At 47.1% G+C, this 22,429-nt stretch overlaps 1 protein-coding gene across 10 annotated transcripts in view; it reads right to left on the reverse strand.

The window, feature by feature from the left end:
* Positions 1 to 22,429, reverse strand: part of PRR5L (proline rich 5 like) — a 129,887-nt gene that overhangs the window by 35,375 nt on the left and 72,083 nt on the right. For 8 of the 10 annotated variants that reach the window (XM_033121086.1, XM_033121082.1, XM_033121083.1 and 5 more), the window contains 2 exons: positions 11,980 to 12,266; positions 11,028 to 11,108 (listed from right to left, as the gene is read on the reverse strand). In XM_033121086.1, coding sequence (XP_032976977.1) covers positions 11,028 to 11,108; positions 11,980 to 12,143 — 245 coding nt within the window. In that variant the 5' untranslated portion in view covers positions 12,144 to 12,266. Of the gene's footprint in view, positions 1 to 11,027; positions 11,109 to 11,979; positions 12,267 to 13,710; positions 13,837 to 22,429 lie in introns of all 10 variants that reach the window. The other 2 variants (XM_033121081.1, XM_033121080.1) reach the window with 1 other exon arrangement.

A 22,429-nucleotide genomic window follows, 5' to 3' on the forward strand; every position in this document is an offset into this window, starting at 1 on the left:
TACCCCGATTTTTAAACACACACAACACACATGCATTTTTTAAAAATTATACATAAATGCGTTGGGTTTTGTCTCCTGCTGTCCATCTCCCTGAGTAAGAGGTTGGAGAAGGTTGAAGCTGTTGCTGGAAACTAGGGAGGACAACAAAACACCTCAGCAAACTTTATTCCCTGAAGTCAGGAGATGCTGGCCTGCCGATGCCATATCACCACGTCAGACCTCAGTCCATGGACCTTTATAAAGTCTGCTTTTCCATAACTGTTCCTTACATAGGCATAAAGAAGCTCTGGAAGAATAGACAATGAACTACTGCTATATTACCTTTGGGGGGATGAACAGGAACTGTGTTTCTGGGGTACAGGAAAGGGTAATTTTTCACTATATATCTCGTTACATATTTAAAATATTTGTACCCCGTGAACACAATCCTATTTAAAACCATTAATTTATTTTTTTTAATTAAACAATAACCACCACCAAGATTACCCAGGTGGCTTGAAGGCGAGAACAAATTGTGGGATTGAGTTCCCAACAAGGTCACAATATCAGAAGCAGGCTGTCCTGGGGTATCAGAGAATCCCACAGGCCTGAGAACCTGCCAGTTCAAAAGCCCCTCAGGCTGGTAACCCAAGAATTTAATTCAGAAAGAGAAAGGGTGATGAGAGGGCAGAGCTGGCCCAGCCAACCTGAGAGCAGACGGCAGCTGAGTCATATTGCAAAATCCATCTTCTATTTCTATCCTCCTGTTTATTCTGCTTGCACTTGGCTTACAAGGGAAGGGTACTTCTGAAAAACTCTACCCTGGTTTTAGCTAAACTGAGAGAAAGAGGGATTTTCCACCCCTCTGTCTTGATGCACCACCTCCAGGAACTCGGCAGTAGCTTCCCTCCAAAAAAGGGAAAGAGCAACTGATAGAGAATAAGGACGCTGTCAATTAATCCATTGAATCACAGCCCTTTCCTGAAAACCTGCGAGGTGTTAGACATGGTGCCAGATGCTAGGAGAAAAGGATGAAGCAGCTCGGACAATGATTTCTTCCCATGGGGGCCACTCTCTCAGGAGGCACAGGAGCCCATCTTCCCCAAAAATTGAGAGTCAAAGTATCCAGGCATTAGAGATGTGCAGACCTACATTCACAGACGGACAACTCACCCTGCAACCTCCCTTACTAAGTTTGTGGGTTTAGCATGTAAAGAACAAGGACAGAAAAGCAGGAGAAAAACAACAGAATTAAAAAGCCTGTGATTTGTGGTTCCCAAGATGCGGAGAGATGACAATCCTGATTCCCACAACCTAGGACGAGTGTTCCTCCCAGACCCAGGAGCCGAGAATCCCAGTTTCCCTTCCACTCTTTCCACCCTTTCCTCGGGTTTCTTTCTGGGAAACAAGAAAATAATGACTTATTGGAGCAAAGATAAATAGATGATAGATAGATAGATAGATAGATAGATAGATAGATAGATAGATAGATAGATAGATAAAGATCTGTCAATTAAATTTGCAAGCTTGTTGCAACAATGTTGCTAACCTTTTTTGATATCAGAAGGATTCTTCATTATGAATTTGTACCAACTGGACAAACAGTTAACCGAGTTGACTATTTGCAAGTTCTGAAAAGGCTGCGTGAAAAAGTTAGACGACCTAAACTTTTGGCCAACAATTCATGGCTCTTGCGTCACGACAATGCACCAGCTCACACGGCACTGTCTGTGAGGGAGTTTTTAGCCAGTAAACAAATAATTGTATTGGAACACCCTCCCTACTCACCTGATCAGGCCCCCAATGACTTCTCTCTTGACCCAAACAGAAAGGAAATATTGAAAGGAAGAGATTTTGAGTACATTCAGGACATGAAGAGTTATACGACGACAGCTCTGATGGCCATTCCAGAAAAAGAGTCCCAAAATTTCTTTGAAGAGTGGACTAGGTGCTAGCGTCGGTGCATAGCTTCCCAAGGGGAGGACTTCAAAGGTGACCCTAGTGATGTTCAGCAACGAGATATGTAACACTTTTTCTAGAGTGAGTTCACGAACCCAATTGTCCAACCTCATAGACAGACAGACAGACAGACAGACAAAGAAATAAAGCAACGAATTGCTCCTAGGATGGGGATTGACATTTTTTTCCCAGTTAAAGTTCAGTGAGCACTCACTAAGCAGCAGGCACCACTGTCCACAACGTGCATGTGGTGCCTCATCTAAGCCTGAAACTATAAGGTAGCAGTAATATCTCCACTTGTTACACAGGAGGAAACGGGCCCGCAGAGGTTACTGAGGCGGGGGTGTGACAAGCACACAACGGACAGGAGCCTCACTGGTGGCGGCTGCCTGGGTCGGAAGGCTGACCGTGCCGCTCACTAAGCTACTCGCCGCTGCGAGTGATAAGCTCTGCAGGTGAGTCCCTTACACCTGTTTCCTCAACTGGAATTTCGGGGATAATAAGGCAACTACTCCACAGGAGTATCACGAGGGCTAAAGGAGTTAATCCTAGAACGGTTAGGTCCTAGAACAGAGCCTGGCACACGGCAAGGCTCAGCAAGCGTCAGCCGCTCCGATGCTACCCAGGCCTGTCTGACCCCAGAGCCTATACTCCTTCCTCTAAGAACTCCATTCTGTGCTTCTCACGATCTTCTTAAAAGTACCGCCAGACTAGCATTTAGCCTGGCACTAAGAACCCCTGTGTAACTCACGAAGGGGGCCATAGAGTACGGCCCTACCACCCACGATAAAAGGTGGAGGTAGGACGAGAGAGGCAGAGCTTGGGGGAAAGGGTGCGAGGACTTGAAGACTGCGATGGAAATAACATCCCAGCTGAAGCAGCTGCCGCTTCATCTGTTTCACCTATTGGACCTCCACGCCAGGTTGCATCTGCAAACAGAATTCTGCTGCTAACCACCACTACCACCAGCAGCCATTGAGCTAGGAGGAGAAGGAAGTGGGGACCTGAAAAGAACGGGAAAGGAACCCTTACGTGGGACGTAACCCAAACGGGAAACGGGGCATGAGGTTCAGGCAGAAGCCAAAAGGGCCACAATAGAAAAAAAATGGGGAACCACTCACTGGTCTGTATTATCTCACCCCGTCTCCCTCCCCGGCTGACCGGCTGAGACACCACCCCAGATGACAGGATTTCCTGTTATTACAGACTCATCATCCTGCCCCTCACCATCCTGTCAACTCAACTTCCCACTTCTCTGGGCTTAAAGGTAAGCAGGAGCTGGAGTCACACTGGTTAAGAAGCACAGGGATGACAAAATGGCAGGCAGAGCACGGAGCGGCAGGAATAACATCGAGAAATCACCTGGGTCACGGGCCACAGTCTCCCTTCTACACGGGGAAAGACCCAAGGCAGCAAATTCTCAAAGGAGGATGAAGCAGCTTGGAGATGGGTGCTGTAGGGCTCACATTTAGCCGGTACGAGTTGGGACAGCCTATCAGTTGTTAAATTTATTTCTGTGCCATTTGGCAATTAGGGGCTGCCCCAGGTACATTGACCCTCTTGCCCTGCCCCCTTGGTGGGATCCAGCCAGACTGCCTCATGCTCCAGGAACAGCAGGAGCCTCCAGGAGCCACTGCCTGATGCCGTAACCGGTCAGTACCAGCACCTGATTGTTAAATCCTCCAAAGACGACCCACCTCACTCCTGCAACGGGACATGTTTCAAGGAGGCAGCATCTTCTAAGTAGTGACATACGTTAACACCCCTTTCTTCCTTGGGTCTGTTATAGGGGGGGCCCATCGGAGGTAGTCTCCACGACTCAGGTAAAATGTTAGTAGTCTAACACCTCTCTGTTTTCTGCACCCCCGTGGGTGGCAGTGGGGACAGAGAAAAAGATGGAGAAAACCACCAAAGAGAATTTACTGAGCTCCTAATTATGCCGCACGCGTGATGCTAGGCCATTGGCACACAGCATCTCTGAGTTCTCCAACACCCTCTTAGACAGAAAGTAATCCTTGTTGTGCAGATGAGGAGACCCATGCTCAGAGCCCCGCCTGGGACTATTCCCTGGAAGACCTAAACTCAAACTAGGCCCACCTGAAGATCAGCCAGGGTACCCCTCATGTCCACAGGGATGGGTGGGGCACGAACTTTGGGGGCTGCAGCAAACTTCTCTACAGCCAGCCAGCAGCCAGGCTGTGGCTCCCACTGACCGGTTCCAGACCAGACTGTGGGTCCAGGGTTGCCCGATGTGAACTTCCCAGAGAGGTCTGGACATTTCAGGGGGATGTCTAGTTTGCAAACACTGTAGGCCAACCGCCATATGCGCCAGCCCTGAAGGTTACGGATTTGCCATTCCCTCTAACGATGTGTCCTGCCCCCAAAGTCAAGTGTGTTTCGTAACCAGAACAGACAAGAGGTGTCAGCACATAGGCAGGGTCACCTGAGCCAAAGTAAGAGAAGACCTCACTTATGCCTTCCCCATGGGTCCTCAGAAGACAATGCCCCACAGACCTCACGATCTGTTAATGCATCTCTGTCCCAGCACTCCAGGCCTAAATATGGACAATGCCAGCTCTGGGTACCTCTTGCAGCCTACATAGTACTGTATGTTTAAGAACACAGGAGGCTCAGGTTCAAATCCCAGCTCAGTTACCAACTACATAACTCTGGGCAAGTTAGTCCACCTCTCTGTGCCTCTACTTCCTCATCTGTAAGGCAGGGATGCAGCACCTGTCTCATAGGGGTGTCGTAAATTTCAAAAGAGTTAACATACACAAAGCATTTAGAACAGAGCCGGGGCCTCCTAAATGCTACACAAATGTCTACTATCGTCATTACCTCACGGAATCTCGCCTCATGGTCTACTCTGCCAGCCTGGGAGCTGCTCTCCTTCTGCTCAGCTCCGTCCAGCCCTTCCCCCGCCTATGAGTCCCATAGACTCCCCTACAGAGATGGAAAACTCTGAGGTGGATTTCCCTGCAGGGGCTCAGGCAGCCAACTGACTCAGAAGGAGGACGTTTCAACTCAGACCTATCAACGATCTATTCTTGGAACCTCCTCTTTCCTTGAAAATCTCTGAGGTTTCCTTCGCGACACTTCCCTCCCAACAAGAGCAGCAGCAGAGTGGTTGGAGAGAGAAGGAAAATGTGAGTTTCCTGCCTCAGGCCAGCTGCAGATAACTCATCTCTGGTTTCCGGAAACCTCATCTTTGAGCATTTATTTCTGCAGAGAAACAAAATCCTGCAAGGGAGAAGAAGGGGGTAGGAGGGCATGGAGAGAGGGGTGGCAAGATAGTTACAGCCTCAGTTGCCCTTTCCACCTGACTCCCACCTACTCAGCCTTGAGATTTTGATGGACACATGCCTTTCTCCCAAATGCAATTATGTGCCTGTCCCCCGCACTTCCCCAGCACTCTGGATTTGGCATTGCCCCACTTAAAGCATCGTATAATAACTGACTGCTCAGTTCCTCTCCATCACTGTGTGGTAAGCTCTTCGAGTACAAGAACCACCTACCTCAACGGCTACCCCAGAACCCGGCCCAGGACAGGGCAGAGAGCCCTCCACAAATATTCACTGAAGAAATGAATAAAAGAATGAATGACCCCTCCCTCTACACACACACTCCAACGAATCAAAAAGTGAAAGCATTTTTAAGAACCTACTTGAATAGGTTCTTATAGGAACAAGTAAACACAAATCGTATGGTTTTCTCACACTTTCCTAACTCTACTTAGTCACAGACAATCCGTAGAATCGTTGGCTGAAAAGAATGTTTAGGAAGAGCGTGCTCCTGTGTCACAGAGTTTGGCCACTCTTGTTCCTGGAAAAGCTCATGAAACCCAAACCTCTAACCCAGACTTGTCTTCACTGCCAAAATGCAGCCGCATCAGGACCGAGGCTGGAGAGGGGCATTAAAAACCACATCAATGTCCCTTAGAGGATTTAAACCGAGAAGACACGCAGCGCCAGGCCAGGCCAGGGTAAATGGAAATTCAGAGCAGGCAGATGGTAGGTTGTAATGACTAGGGATTTCACTAGACTATATCCATTCTAAAATGTCCTTTTTTTTTCGTGCCTTTAGGGATATAACAATGTGTAAGCCCTGCTTTTTAACGCAGTTTCAATACAAAATATTCGGATTTATGGTCTTCATATTGACAGACCATGTGCCCTGACTTTTATCTGGGGAAAACTTGCCACTTCATCGAGGTGTGGTATTCCTGATGAATTTGCTCTTGAAAGGTCTCCACACCCTTCTCTTGATCTAATAATGTGTTTTAGAACTCGATCATCCTTAGTCCAAAGTTCTTCCTCATAGCTAGCCCAAAGTCTACCTGCTAAAATTTAAACTGGAGCCCATTTTCAGTGACGTGTTTTAAAAGAAAGGAGCAATCCAATGATTTGCAATGACTTCATTTCAAGACCCAGTTACATAAACCTTCTACCTTCCAGGTCACCCTTTGAATTGGCTAATATGTAAATGAATTCAAATTTCCTGGGGGATATACTAACTCCACAAATAGAAAGGATGGTGAGGGCTGGCTGGGGTGACCCAGAGAAGCTGATTGATTGAGGCTTTGACACTGGACTTGGATAATCCAACAAACTTTATTACTGTTTGGCTTGAGTAGAATGGAGAACTAAGAGAGTCATTTCCTCTTGTTCTTTTCTCTGCGGAAAGGAGAAACAGCTGGCTCTCCTTGTAAGAACTGAGCCTCCTCCAAATGTCAAGTCCAGCACGTTCTTGAAAGAGCCCAACCTGGTCCTTTCTAGTTCAAAGTCAGCTCACCTCATCCAAACTGCTACAGAAATCTTTATACTCTTCATGGGCAAATTCATCACATTGCTCTGTGCCTGCATGCGTGGTCCTCACCATCATTTATCACAATTTAGTATTGCTAAATCTTCACACTAAACAGGGTAATAATAGCTAACATTTATTATGCACTGAATGCTGTACTGAACGACATTTTTAGCATTCTCTCAGTCCACCCAACCACCATGAGGTTGATGCTATTATTACCCTCATTTTTATAAAAGAAAAGACATTTAGAAAAACAAAGTGCTTTGCTCAAGGTCCCACAACTAGTCTAATGTTGATCCCCAGTCTCTCTGAATCCAAAAGCTACTCTACTCTTAACAAGTTACAAATTCTGCTGAACCTGGCACAGATCTTCTTGCACCTAGAACAAACTCAATTTGGTTGCAAGACGTGCTTGAGAATAATTGACCTTTTTCTCATTCCGCATCTTCTCCCCTACATTCTTTCTATCCTGTGCCCCCCACCCTCACACACACACTTCCCACTGGTCATGCCTCAACCCTGCGGAGTTTATGGATCTATTCTGCAAACAAGTTTCCCAAAAGAAAAAGGAAGAAAAAAGGAACATCAAAACCCAGTTGTCTATTCGAATGTCGCCAGAGAATACATGTCTGTTGGCATTTTAATTACTCAAATAAAGGCAGCTGTGTTTGTTCCCATGTAAGCACGTGCAGAGGTGGGAGCATGCACAGGTCAGCTCACTTTACTCAACTTGGACGACTTGGTCACTTATGTGCCTGGGCTGCGTTTCATGTTCTCAGTTATACTGAGTGGTCTGTATTATGTGAAAGCCCGTCTCCATTCTAACCACCGTCCCAGAGAAAGCCAGAGAATGGACAGTTCTCTGAGAATGGACAGAATATAGGTAATAGAAGCTCTGGTTTTCGACAGCTTTGACTTATTCTGGGTTCAACTCACCTCTGATCAATCAGTTTCAAACCCCAACCCTGTGTGTTTCCCACCAGCCCGAAAAATCGCTCCAAACGTGAAGAGGAGCAGCATCCAGTAGCCCCCGAAGACCCAGCACTGGAAAGGAGGACTGGGGAAGTGTTGTGTTCCTCAGAGGAGGGTTAAGAATTCCAGCACATGATGAAAGATGGGCTCAGAGGTTCATGCAAGGAAAGATGGCAGAAAGAGATCAAAACCATTGCCTTAACCCTTCTTCCAACCTAAAACCTCTCCCTCTGGCACTACAATATAGTACAAAGAGCACAGTTGTTGCTATGAACTGAGTTGTGTCCTCCCCAAATTCATATGTTGAAGCCCAACCCACCTCCCCAACACAATGGTATTGCAGATAGGACCTTTGGGAGGTCGTTAGGTTTAGATGAGGTACCGCCCCCATGATGGGAATCAGTGACCTTTTAAGAAGGGCCACCAGACAGCTTGCTCTTTCCCCCTTTGTGTACACAAAGAAGAGGCCATGTGAGAATGCAGCAAGGTGGCGGGCAGGAAGAAAGCTCTCACCAGGAACCAAATCTGCCTGCACCTTGATCTCACACTTGCCAGCTTCCAGAACAGTGAGAAATAAACATCTATTGTTTAAGCTACTCAGTCTACGGCGTTTGTTATAGCAGCCTGAGCAAACTAATACAGGTGTCTAAGTCAGAGCAGGAGTTCAAACCCTGACTCCACCCTTTATAGGTGCATGACCTTGAACAAGTTATTTTGTTTTACTTACCCATAACTTTGTAGATAAACTACTGATGACAATGGTTGCTTCATAAACTACTGATGACAATGGTTGCCTTACCACTGTGAGGAGCGGTAAATGTGCTGACGAACGTGAAAGGTACCTAGAGTTTTCCTTGGCTCCCTTCTCCCCCACTTCTGTAGCCTTAGTGCTAGAATCTGGGATGCGACACCCCCCATTAGCAATGCCTCCCCCAATGCATGCCACAGCTGACCTTATAAATAGGTAGCCTGTTTGTCAAATTCAGCCCACAGATGTGTTTTGTTTGGCCTGTACCAATGTTTGGAGAAATGTGGGTTATTTATCAACATTGAAAAGCCGGGACATTTCACATAAAAATCCCAGTTTCCTGTTCTTCTTGAGAAATAAGATGATATGTCACTGGACTTGTGCTCTGCTGGGGTAATCCCTTTTCGATGGAGGGTGAGCTTTCACCTGCGTGCTGCACCCAGGCCGGCCTCAACTACTTAGAAGACCTGCTTGTCATGCGAAGGCTTCTGAGTTAGCAGTCCCTGAGCTAACAGGGCTGGTGAAACCTGGCGTGGCCTGTACTTTTCCTAGCTGCCCACAAACAAAGGGTTTTTAAGTATAATTTCAAGATTGGTCTCCCAAGGGGAGGAACAATTAGCATGTTCCTGAGTCACCATTTCATTTATTTATACTTCTATTGTTAGCCGAAGAGCCAGAGGCCAGGGTCTTAGTTCTTAGAGTAAAGCTGAGCTCTTGCAACTCGGGGGGTTGGCCGACCCAGCTTTGCCCCCGTCACTCAACTTCTTGGGGCCTCGGTTTCCTCTTCTGTAAAAGGAGGCATTGGGTTAGATGATCTTTATTGTCTCTTTTCCATATTTGTGTAATTATTATGTGAAATGCAAGCACTTACATAGAAATTTAACACGACTCTGTTTACTTCTGAGCTCTAAAGGTTTTAATGAAAGCAGAGCTCTTAAAACACTTCATTGACCCCAACACAGGTTTGACTAAATGTAAACAGGACCTGAATAATAGCCTTGTTTATTGTTCTGCCCGCTCCAGGGTTGGGTACTTAACACGCCAGAGAGGAATGAACACCAGGGCATTAAAAGACCTGATCTTTAACCTCCTATGCCCAGGAGACCTGGTTACTCAGAGCCCTGCCTGCCTCTCTGCCCTCACTTCACACCACCACCCAATTTCTGATGCTCTAAACACATGGGCTTTCTTTCAGTTCTTTGCTCACTCGCTGCCACAGGACCTTTGCACCTGCAGTTTCCGGAGCACTCTTCACCTAATTAATCCTCATTGATGCTTCAGACCACAGCATAAGCATCACCTCACCATTCCTAGCCTCCTTGGCAAGATCAGGTGTCATGCAGGGTCTCTGTTCCCGCTCCCCACACAGGAACGCAGGATATGGTGAGGCCAAAAAGGAACACCAATGGAGCCATAGATAGGGGAGTCATACCACTATATTCTCACTGGCTGCTGGGTTGGAGACACGGGAAGCAGGAGCCACACAATCTGCCATCCGCTTCTCTGCCAACCAAACAACCCCTTCGCGTAGCCACGGCAGTTATATTAGTGGCTAATGGCTAACAGGTAACAGCTGATGACCAACCAGTCACAGCTGATGGCCATCTACTACCCGGGCCAGCACCTTTCCATGTGAGGCCGAGAGCCTGGAAACTGCTCTCCTGCCTCTGTCCCCACATTAGGTCCTAATGACATAGGCTTTCATCACATCAGCTGTGTTATAGCAGCTGTCACAGTTGCACTTCTACATCTTACAAGTGTGATTAGTTGAATAATGATTCTCACCCTGACTGAATACAAATTCCAGGAAAGCAGGGTCCACGTCTGTCTTTGCTCATTGCTGTCTCTCCAGTGCTTGGCCAATAGGGAGCCATTCAAATGAATGAATGAAAAGCTGACACTGCTCCACTGGAAAGATTCTGGAAGATACTAAACTTACTGAGGGTTGTATCACCAAAAGCTAAAAGGAACGAAAGCACCAACACGGATAACAATGTTAAGAGCTTCACAAGTTCTTCCTGTGTTCCAACCCATTTCTGACAGATTAATTACACAGCAACTCAATTTAATCTCCACAAGAATCCAATGGGAGTAGACACATTTCCATCCCTCTTTCACATACCAGGAAACTGAGGCACAAAGAAGTCGGTAAATCAATCAGTCAAAAGGAGAACAGCAATAAAATCCCACGCTGTCGGGTTCCAACTGCTAAGCATCTTGCCTAATATGGATCCTCCTGGTAAAGCAGGGCCTGGTCCATGTTTATAGATAGATGACAGCTACCATGTATGAACCCTCTACCCCTGACACACACACACACACACACACACACACACACACACACGCTGCATGAACACGTGGATGAACCCCCTCTGGAGCATAAGTCTAGACAGATAAGAGTATCGGAACATTACAGCCATAAGAGCCACATGAAAGCTGACAGAAACGCCAACAAGAACCAAGCAGAAAACAAAACGTAAGGTAAGTCTCCCAGTGAGGTAGCCCCTTCTGCCCCAGCTCAGGCCCAAGGGGAAACGTCCCTGGCTTGGGCTGCATGTACCTGATGTTTTCATTCAGTGCATAGAGCTCGTTGCTTTGCAAGCCTCCCCCTTTGAAGACGTTGATCACGGCGGTCTGAACACTGTGGGGAAACAGAAACAACCCCGTTTAGAAGACCTACCTCCCCAGGGCCATCTCAACAAGCAGCTCAGGGCTGAAGGCGGCTGGAAGGGCCACGAAGCCCGTGGCACAAACACGGCCACGGTCTCCATTACAATCTTGTATTTAAAAAAGGGTCCCAGGCCTTTTTTAAAGAACAAGAACGTAGTCAACATCAAAACATTTCAGAGCCCCCTTGACCTCCCCATCATAAGAGTTGTGCATTCGGAGAAAATCCATAATGATGCAAACTACAAAGAATTCAGTAACGCTTTCAAATAATGATGCAGTTAATTTATCTGAAAAGTGCACAGATTTGAAAAATAGTGGCCGACAGAAGCGCAAGGCAGTCTCTTTTCAGTGCTTAGTGTGCAAAAGCTCAGCTAGACACCTTACAAAGGCTCAGTGTCTCTTCTCCCAACCACGAGTGGCTCACTGATTATGTGATAATCCCTCGTTTATGCTGCTCATTTAGCTTTTCACAGATAAGTGTCTTATCTTCCCAAGCAGGTAGACAGTGACTTGAGGTTACTTATATGGTCCCACCCTTGCGTACTCTGAGTTGGGGATGTGACAAATGAGCAAAAACAGTAACTGTAAGTTTCAATCCAACTGTCCCAGGCTGGTTCACCGACTCCGACCACTCAGAGGCCCCCAGGGGTCCACTTTGCCTCTGCTAACAGGGAAAGCTCGCAGATACATTCTCTGTGGGAAAACATCCTCTCTTCGTCTATTGCCCCTGTAATCACAACCTTCTGAAGCAGAGATCTCAGAAGCAGGAGAAACTAAGCCAGTCCCTTGCCTTGCTCTCACCTTTGGCAGCCCCCCACTCCACACCTGGCGGCCTCCGTTACCTGTTCCAGGCTGAGTTGGAGCTCAGCTGCAGAGCCTGCCGGGTGGCTTGGAATCGCGGCAAGTCGCTGAGTACCGGGGAGCTCATGAAGCGCGGCCTGGGCCTACGGAAGGAGCCCATCTTGTGGAACTCGATGGGCAGGCTGGGAGCAAAGCCGCGGGTCATAAGTCCAGGTGAGGGGATGGCTTCTCCTCTGGACCAGAAGGTTCCGACTGCCCACGGAAAGCCTTCTCCCAGGGCTACCTTCGGGCCCCCAGGCTTTCTTCAAAACACAAATTTAGCCAACACCTGAAAAGAGAGGGCAGCTTTTAAACGCCTAGACTGAGCAGACCACATCTTGGAGGAAGTTGGCTGGGACTTTCCAGTCAAACCATCCTAAAAACAACTCCGGGACACTGAAGTAACATCTATGCCCTACGGGTTCCCATTCACAAGTTTTTACCGGTCTCTTTTTGGTTTAAACAGTGTGGTCGCTCCAAAGTAAGAAGGCAGTACCATGGGGCCAGGTTGAGGCCAGTCCTACAGAAAAGTGATTTCTTAGCTGTGCGTGACTGTGGTTCCTAATGCACACCCATCAAAGTTTGACCACTGACTGGGTTTCTGTAGACTCCAAAATGTTGTGCATTAAGGGACAGCTTTTTTTAAAATACCTCAAGGAGAACACAAGAGCTCCTTGTCCAAGCACTGAAGACATCCCACGGTATGCCCTTCCCATGCCAGCCCTTGGGCATTGCCCAGCATTTCCCAAAGTGTCAGTGCCTCTTCACTCAGGCACATCTTCCCACCATCCCTTACTTACATCCCATTCATTCATTCTGGTTAACCGACTGTCAGAACAGATTTATTGAGTGTTTACTATTTATTAACCACTGGGAGCTGTGGATGCATCCAAAGATTTTTAAGACCTACCCCCAGCCCTTAAGAGGTTCATGGTTTAGGCGAAGATACCTGACTGTTCGTGGATTCATTTACACAGTCATATTTATTGAGCACCCACTATGCACAGCCACTTACTCAGACATTGGGGATATAATGGCAGCCCCGGAGAAGGCGGTCCCTGCCCTGTGGAGCTTACAACCAACTGGCACTGTTCCATGTTCTTCTTTTTCCCTCTCTCAGGCTTTCTGATTGTATCCACTGCTTTTCTTGCCCAGAATTCCCTTCCTTTTCCTCTCTCCTTATCTAAATCTAACTCACCCTGCAGGGTTGGGTCCAAAGATACTGTCCCTTGAGCAGTTCCTGGGAGACTTTATGGCTTCCTTGTTAACAGCAATGGCTTTGGAGTGAACCTTGGTTCCCGTCTTAAGGAGGCCACTCCCAAGTTTGTGCCTTTGAGCATACTGAGTTTAAGAGTTCTCCGCTGTCAGCACTGCCAACTTACAGGACTGATGAGAGATGAAATGGGATGGTGTGGCATGCCCAGGAGATTGGCAGACAGACACCGCTACGTGTCGCCAATTTCCATTCAAACCAACTGCTTCCTTTCCTCAGCACCTCTGGGCCTGTCATTCCCGTCTCTTATTCTTTCGTGAACCTAAACCTAAAGGGAGTTTTGAAGCTGTTCAGAATGAAGGATAAGAGGAACCACCACCAAGGTTATAGTCACTTTTCTCAAAGGTTCACGGAGTAGCCCAGAAGTGTTCTCACTGCTAACTCTCTCACCAGCTAACTCGGCTATGTCCCAAAAACCAACGCTAAAAGAAAAAGAGATATTCCAGCAATAAATGTTCACCTTCGGGTTGAGATGGGGAGAAGGTTTTGGAGCCCCAGCTGCAGCGTTTGAAGAAGGAGGAACTGAGACTGTGGGACAGGCTGAGGCCCTCCGTCCGTCCGAGGACATGGGCGGTGCTCCAGCTGTCTGTAAGCAACGGGCATAGTGAGAATGAACTTATAAGACCAAGAGCCAAAAAAAGAATGGCTTGTCCTCCACCTCTGAATTTTTTTTTTTTTAAATGAAAAGCAGAGATGTGTGCCAATTTCTTTTACAGTCTTCTGCCCCTCCACCCCATTCTCGGAATGAGTCAACAGTGACTAAAACTTATCAATGAATGCTGGGAAAGGCATCATACGCCTGCTCAGTTTCACAGGGTCTCAGTAACTCCACAAGTGCCACTGGAATTTGGAAAGATCTATGCCAATCGATGAATGAGGCAAAGAAGTAATAAAACTGCAGAAGCCCCCTCAGAATCCTTCAGCTGGCTGGCTCTGGGGTTTCACGTACCTGGTAGAGGTCACACTATTAAGAGAGGATCCATTTCATTGCCTGTCTTTAAACGAGCCTGCTAAGTGCAATTCATCTGTGTAATTACAGGATATTAACTCCTTTTATAAGGTTCTTAAAGGAACGGTGATGGAGCTGCCGCCTACTCCGTGGTACTTGTACAGGGAAGCAGAAAGGCGAGCTGAACGGATCATTCCAGGTGTTTACCTTCCAGCTCCCTAACGAAACAACCACTTCCCCAGGAGGCTGTGTGACACTGAGGATCACGGCAGTGGCTCTTATCCCTCCCCCAGTTCCCCCCCTACACACTTCTCAGTTAGTGCCACCCCACCCCAGGCCTCCCACTCCAAGCCATGTGCTTATCCAGCAAGGCGCATGGGCAGCCTCATCCACACAGACGACCCTTTTAAAAGAAAGGTAATTTTCAGCCCAAAGGACAACGACTGCAGCTCCCACAGCCTCACGATGACGGCTGCAGAGGAACACATAACAAGGAGCTGCCTCTGACTCATTTTTCACCTGCACAATCTGCCACCCTCAGGTCCTGACAGGCTGAAGACAATCCAAAGCCGTCTTTGTTTCCACCATTCTGACCTCTGGACAGAGCCAAGGGGCTCCACAGAGCACCACACAGAGGAAGCAGCTGGCAGTGCTGACAAGAGTGGCCTAAAGGGAAAAGCGGACACACCCTGAATCTACCAGCTAGAGTGTTGGCCCCTCAGGCACAGGCTTGTCCTGACCTAAGTATGACAAATCAGAAAACAACAAGACAGATGGAGCCTGGGAGTCCTGCCAACCCAGGCCCCCAATTGCAGGTGACGAAAGTGAAGCCCAGAGGAGCAGAAAAACTTGTCCAATATCACTGAGGTGGGAGACAGCCAGCATGGGCTAGAACTCAGTCCCCTGACTCTTGATCTACAAAGTTCCCCAGCCCCCACCTAGACCATTCTGTAAACTCCTCGAAGACTGGCATCAGGACTTACTCATGTCTGTATCCTCCAGCCTAAACTTAGATAAAGATGAAGGAAAGGATAGCAACTAATGGGGCAAAGAGACTGCCTGCCTGACATGATGACAAGCACTGTCACAATAGGTAAACTTACTCAACCCTCACAAACCCCCACTGGAAGATCAGAGAAGTTAAGTAACCTGCCAGAAGTCACACAGCTAATACGTGGCAAGTCACGTGGCAAGTCACACAGCTAATACGTGGCAACAGGTGCCCAGATAGGCCTGATTCTACAGCCCACTCCTACTGAGCCGTGCTACCAAACTCAGATAGAAAATCAGAATCAAACTGAAGAAGTTAGTCAGCAATATCCAGTCATGAGATTTCGTATCAAAATTTAAATCTCATGCCCCGGAGATTGACAAACTGACATAAAGAACTCTATGACCACATTTGATGGGGTCAAGGGGAGCAGGAAGAGAGGAGAAAGCATGGATTGCCTTCGACAACCCATTCCTTACTAGCTGTGTGATCTTGGGCAAGTTACTTGACCTCTCTGAGGCTCGATTTCCTTTTGCATGACAGGAGCGTGCTAACAGTGACTACGTCAGGGTTGTATGAGGATAACATGACGGCATTATTTGTAAAGCACGGCAAACAGCGAATGCTACATCGGTGCTTGTTAAATAAATAAAATACCTTGTTATTTCTAAATCTCCAAGCAAGAACACTAGTGGGAATATAGCAACACTTCCCCCTGCTTATGGCGACCTCAGTACCACCTGGAAAAATGCTTGGGAGTCGGCAAGGTCTCTATTCCCGGAGGTGGTCCCAGTGCCTTGGGGCCTTGTCTCCGCAGGCCTTTGGCGAGTCACAGTGTCATTTGCCAACCCTTCGCCTCCGTGTGGCACGGGCCTCACTTTCAGAGTTCTTCCACACATCATCCCACTTCTAAATCTTACTCTAACCCTAGAAGGCAAGTCGAGAAGGAACTCTGTCAGGTTAGAGCCTCTGAGGCTCAAAGAGGCTCGTTCGGGTCAGGGAACCCAACCTGGCTGAACGTCTTCCAACCTCAACCTGGCCTGCCCTGCGTGCCCTTCCAGGCCATTCTCTTTTATTCCCCTAGATATTTTTTAATGTTTTCATTATGACACGTACTATAAAAGGAGTTTACACACACACACACACACACACACACACATACATCTTAAATACTGATGATAAACTACCGTCTGCTTAAGAAATAGAACGTTACCTTAAAAATCCCATGTGCTTCTACTTTTCCGATAAGAGCATACCTGCTTATTTATTATTTAAAAACTGTAAACATTCATAGACGTCTGTAACATCCAATATGAAAGACCTCCCTCCGGCCACTTACGAATGTAAGGAAGCTCTGCCCAGAACTTTCTACGAGGACAGAAACACTCTCCCTCCGTGCTGTGCAACATGGTAGCCACAAGCCATATGTGGCTAGGGAGCCCATGAAATGTGGTTTCATGGTTGAGGAGCTGAATTTTAATTCAATTATTTGATTTAATTTTTAATGGCCCTGCCACACACATGTGCACACATCATGTTTTAATAAAAATGGGTAATTGGTTCTTTCCTTTCAATAATACCTCATGGACATCTTCCATATCACTATATATTTATCTATTTCGTTATCTGTAACGGTTTCCGAACTGTTCCGTTTAGGGGATACCATACTTGATTTAACCAGTCCCCCACGGGTGGATCATTTCACTAGTTGCCAGTTTTTGTTACTGCAATGAATGAGCATAACTGCCAGTCTTAGCAACCACATGACTGTGGAGGGTGCGTTCTCAGAAGTGGGCCTGCTGGATCAGATGGCCGGGAAATTCTTAGCTAGCTTCACTCTGTGACTCACACCCACCCGCAGTCCAGAAAGAGCATCGCAAAAAAGGAATTGGGAGGCACAAGGCCTGTAGCTCCAAAGGATGAGTGGCCACTAGACGCTGTGGAATCAGACAAGTCCTGGCATCGGTACCCATTCTGCCAGTCACTGACTGTGGTAGGCAGAAAAACAGGTCCCCCAGGATACAGTAACTTTTTGGTCGCCAGAAGCTCTGAATAGCACCTCAGATGGCCTACGATGTGAGTAAATGAAGGATTTTGAGAGAAGGAGCTTATCCTGGTGTATCCAGGTGGGTCCATAAATACGATCACACATGTTCTTGCAAGAGGGATGCAGAGGAGGCTGGATACAGACATACAAAGAGGAGAAGGGGATGTGAAGATGGAGGCAGACACTGGAGGAATGCAGCCACAAGCCAAGGAATGCTGGCAGCCACCAGAAGAAGCCGGAAGAGGAAAGAAACAGATTCCCCAATGCCAGATAGAAACTGGTATGCTGTGGGAAAAAGGGATCGATTCTTCCCTGAGCCTCTGGAGGGAATATGACATCTTGATTCTGGACTTTTGACCCCCAGGATGGTGAGAAAACCAATTTCTGTTGTTTGAAGCCACCCAAGTTGTGGGAATTTGTTATTGCAGCCATAAGAAATGAATACACTCAATTGTGTGGCCTTGGACCGCAGGGAACTGCAGTCTCTACTTCTGAAAAATGGGAATGGGAAGAATTATCTTGGAGAGTCGTTGTGGTGACAAGAAAGATTGCCTATGAAGTGCTTGGCATGGTTCCCGGAACTATGCAGGTGCTAGACACAGGTGCAGTGAAGGTTCAGAGCAGAGGTGCCCGCGTCAGGCTTGGTGTCACCACTTACGGTGTGGCCTGGGCAGGTGTCACCACTTCGGATGGGTATGAGGGTTGGATGAGATGATGCAAGTAAGGTTTAAAAGAGTCCTGGTACACAGTAAGTCCTTGATAAATGTTACCTATTATTTATATTACCACCGCCACCACTGTATTAGTCTGCTCAGGCTGCAACCAAATGTCACAGGCTGGATGACTGAAACAACAATTTCCTCACAGTTCTGGAAGCTAGAAGCTCAAGATCAAGGTGTCAGGAGGTTTGGTTTCTTCCGAAGCCCTTCTCCTTGGCTTGCAAGTGGCCACCTTCTCACTGTGTCTTCCCGCAGCCTCTCCTCTGTGCCTCAGCATCCCTGGTGTGTCTCTCCGTGGGTCCAAATTTCTTCTTCTAAGGACACCAGTCAGGTTGCCTTAGGGCTCACGTACCTTAATGACCTCATTTGAACAGATCACCTCCTTAAAGCCTTATCTCCAAACACGGTCACATTCTGAGGAGCTGGGGGTGAGGTCTTCCACACAAGAATTTTGAGGGGACACAATTGAGCCACCACCACCACCACCATCAAAAAAGGTTCTTGCTTAATGTTTCCGAGTTACAGAAACCTCGGTGTTTTGGTAGGTTTTGTCTTCTGAAGGACCAACGTGGTTAACATATAGAAAAATGTGCTTCTGAAATGATTTAAATGGTTAAGTTTTGGGGGCTTAGAGGGTTCGCTTCCATTTTCTGGAAAGCTGGGGTCCTGGATACGTGAACCACTGTGGTGGTTACAGGGCCATTGGGTCTTATCACTGGCCTCGCTCTCCCAGGCCTCACAGGGGTTTCTTTCAGAACCTCCACACTCAGGATCCAGGATGTGTTTCTTGGGGAAAAAGAAGGTGAGGTCTTGCTTTCTCATTCCAGCTGCCAGGGCCAGGGCACAGGGTGGGGCACCGCCATCAGGCCTGGCCAGTGGGCAGAAGAAGGTGGTAGACTTAGTGGAAAATGCAAATGAATTCCACTAAGGCACCAACCCTTGACTCTGAAAAGGGAAGTAGAATCATGGCACAACTTAAAATAAAGAAGTGGGCGGCTTATACTGACTCTCTGAGGCTTCCAGGAAAAAGCCATTCTGAGTGTAAATAACAAAGAAGTTAAAGAAAACTGAGCACAACAGTCTGATGTGACCACTCGAAAACGAGGAGAAGCCAGTTCCCAGGGAAACCAGACAGAGTCCATTTTACATGCCTGCCCTACCCACACCCTCCACAGGAGCTCCTGCAGTCAGGAAGCCCAGCGTGGAACTCTTCCCTGGGACCTGAACACAGAAACGGACAGCCAGCATCCTTCAGCACTGTCAGGTCTGAGATACTGTCGTTTAACTCGAGTGATCCACTCTCTAACTGCAGCCAGAATTATCTTCATAATGGCGACGATGAGAATGACAGCTCCATTTACTGAGTGCCAACTATGGAACAGGCACTTGACATGTATTATCACAGCGTTCTTAAAATGAATTTCGGGGGTCTTGACCAAAAACCTTTAATGAAATAGATTAGAATAGAAACTATCAGAGTGCATCGCATTTTGGGGCAGCATACTCGTATATATTATGGGTGTACTCGTGCGTGTCAAGTCAAAATGCATCACATATTTCATACTGTATGTAATACTCAAAGTGTGTAAAAGCCCGTGTCTGATCTTCACATCCTCCAGGATACTATTACTATCCCCATTTTACAGAGAAGGAAATGGAGATGCCAAGTGTTTAACCTGTCTAAGGTCACACGGTGGTACTGGAGCAAGAACCCAACAGTCCAGGGCGCACCATACTCATGTCACCCTGTTGCTCCAATGCCTTCAAAGGCTCTCCACAGCTCTTAGAATAAATCTCCAAACCCCATCCTTACACCCTCACCTCCCACCACTGCATGCCAACTCATTGGCCTTCATTCGTTTCCTCCCACACCACCTCCTCTTCCCTGCCCCAGGACCTTTGCATATGCTGCGCCCTCTATGTGAAATACTTCCCACCCACTTCTTCAGGCTCAAACCCACACACCCTTCATCCTTTACTTGTTCACAGAAGCCCTCCTTCCCCCTCACCTCTGATTCGGTCACATCACCCTATACAGTACCTTCCTCACCTCCTTTGTTTGTTGTCTTGTCACAATCTATCGCAATACAGGACTACAGAATTATTTCTTATTGTGTTTGGGAGGTCCATAAAGGCGGGGACGATGTCCACCTTGTTCTCAGGTCCATCGCCAGGGCTTAGTGTAGAGCAGGAAATCATAGCTATTCGATGAATGAGCAAACGAACCAGTTATGTGAGAGGCACTGTCGCCGAGAGACACATAGAAACTGTAAGCGTCACCTAATATCATACCAACACCTGAAATTATATAGGGCTTTACCAGATGAAAACATCCTGGTATTGAAAGCTGATAAACCTGGGTTTAAATCCAACCTCTAGAATGTATTAGCTGGGTGACCTGGGTAAATGACTCAAACTCTCTGAACCTCAGTTTCCTCCTGTGTCAAATGAGTGTGATACTTATCTCAACGTTGTTAAGATTAAATAGATGAGCTAGATCATGGCTTGGCCTCAGCAGGGGCCCAAATAACTGTAGCTAGCATTAATATTTTTTATAAAACACTGCGTTCTTCACAAAACCCTCTTATGCGCCAAAAGATGACCCAGGGCCAGGGTGTGGGGCAACCGGCCCTCTCACACATTGCTGGAAGAACAGCAGTCAGAGGTGGTTGCTATGGAGGGAAATTTGACAAGCCCTACCAAAATGACAAAGGCTACATAGCCTCTGACTCAGTAATTCTACTTCCAGGAATTTTACTCTAGGCACATCAAGTCACTTACGTAACAAGCGTTTTTACTGCAGCTTTCTTTATAACAGCAATGGGTTGGAAATAACCTAAATGCTGAGCAACAGAGGGCTGACTATGTAAACGATGGTGCCCCGTGTGCAGCTCTAAGAAAGAAGGGGAAAACTCTATGCAGTAATTGGGGTGTTCTGCAGGGGATACGCTAAAAAGCTAGACACAGAATGATGTGTATAATATGCGACCATCTACGTTAAAAAAGATAAAAAAGAACATATACATATTCCTTTGCATGTGCCTAAGCTATCTCGGAAAAGACAAACCGGAAACTGGTAACACTGGTTTCCACCAGGAAGGGAGCTAGCTGGATTGACAGGGAAAGACTTTGCTCTGTAAATCTTTTGGGACCTTTGAATTTCGAAACACGAAAATGTATTATTTATTTAAATAAGAATAACAGTGTCAGCCCTCTCCTCCCCTCAAAAGAAAGACTAAAAGTAAAGGTAGTATGATTTGTTCAAAGTCACTTAGCTGTTTGGAGGAAGTCAGGAGTCAAACTTGGCTTTTGATGCCAAGTGCAGTCAATCAAGCTCTATCGCTTACAGGCTGCTCCTCCTTCATTCATTCAACACAAATTTATGTATTCAGCACTTATTCTATAAGAGGAGCTGCCTTGTGTAGGAACACATGGGCCAGAAAATAAACCCTGAAAGAAAAGAAGGTAAAAGCAAGACCCAGTTCCTTTCCCTTTGTGCACCATGCATCATACACTTGCCAAAAGGCCCAGGCCTGGAACATCAAATGGGTAAGACCTGCCCAGGCTAAAGGAGGTAGCCACTACTCAATCCAACCTGAGATGGTTTTTGCCATCTCAGGATATAAGCTTAATTTTGCCAGATCTGAATTTTCCAAGAGAAGCCAGCCAACAATCTGGATTTTTAAAAATATGAAATCACCTGATTAGTTAAGTGCTGGCAACTAATTCACCAAGCTAAGTGGTACTTACAGGGGTCTCACATAGAGGTTTGTGACCTTTATTTGATCTCATCACTGCAATGACCACCAACCGTCTCACCCTTTTTACCCACGGGTAATGCAAGCCTGCATGAACCAGCCACTGTAGGCTTGGGCTTCCTTCCCTTCCTGAGGTCTACTGACTTCTCAGTTAATTAAACAGTGTGGCTTAGCTGATGGCCACAATGCTCTCTCAGCAGCCCCGGCTATGCGTTCAGCCTCTACCTGAGAGCCTACAGAACTTGGCACCTGTGAGACACCAGGTGGCACAGCCCAAAGCCAGAACCAGGCTGCGTTTCTTCAGCAGGTATTTCCACTGCTGTCTGCCACATCACCTGGATGGCCAGTCTCTTAACTTACCAGCTCTCTGTCTCATCTCACTCTTACCTCACCCCATCACTGAGTCCTCAATTCCCGTTTGTATTGTATACACACTCAGATCCACTCTTCAAACAGGGCAAGCCATCAGCACCAGGGTATGGCTAAAAGAAACACACACAGCAAATAGAACCCACCCAGCCAACCTAAAAAACTAGAACTGAACTCCAAACATCCCACCCAGCCCACTGGATGGAAACCAAGTCCGAAGTAGGTTTTCGAGAGCAGTGAGACCATTGTGAAAATCAACTGACTCCCATGACTATTGTATTATAATCATTGCTGATAAGAATATACCAACTACCATCAGAGGCTGGCCACGATAGGATGGTACCAA

Source organism: Rhinolophus ferrumequinum, chromosome 11 (genome assembly GCF_004115265.2).
Source record: "Rhinolophus ferrumequinum isolate MPI-CBG mRhiFer1 chromosome 11, mRhiFer1_v1.p, whole genome shotgun sequence".
NCBI classification, from domain to species: domain Eukaryota; kingdom Metazoa; phylum Chordata; class Mammalia; order Chiroptera; family Rhinolophidae; genus Rhinolophus; species Rhinolophus ferrumequinum.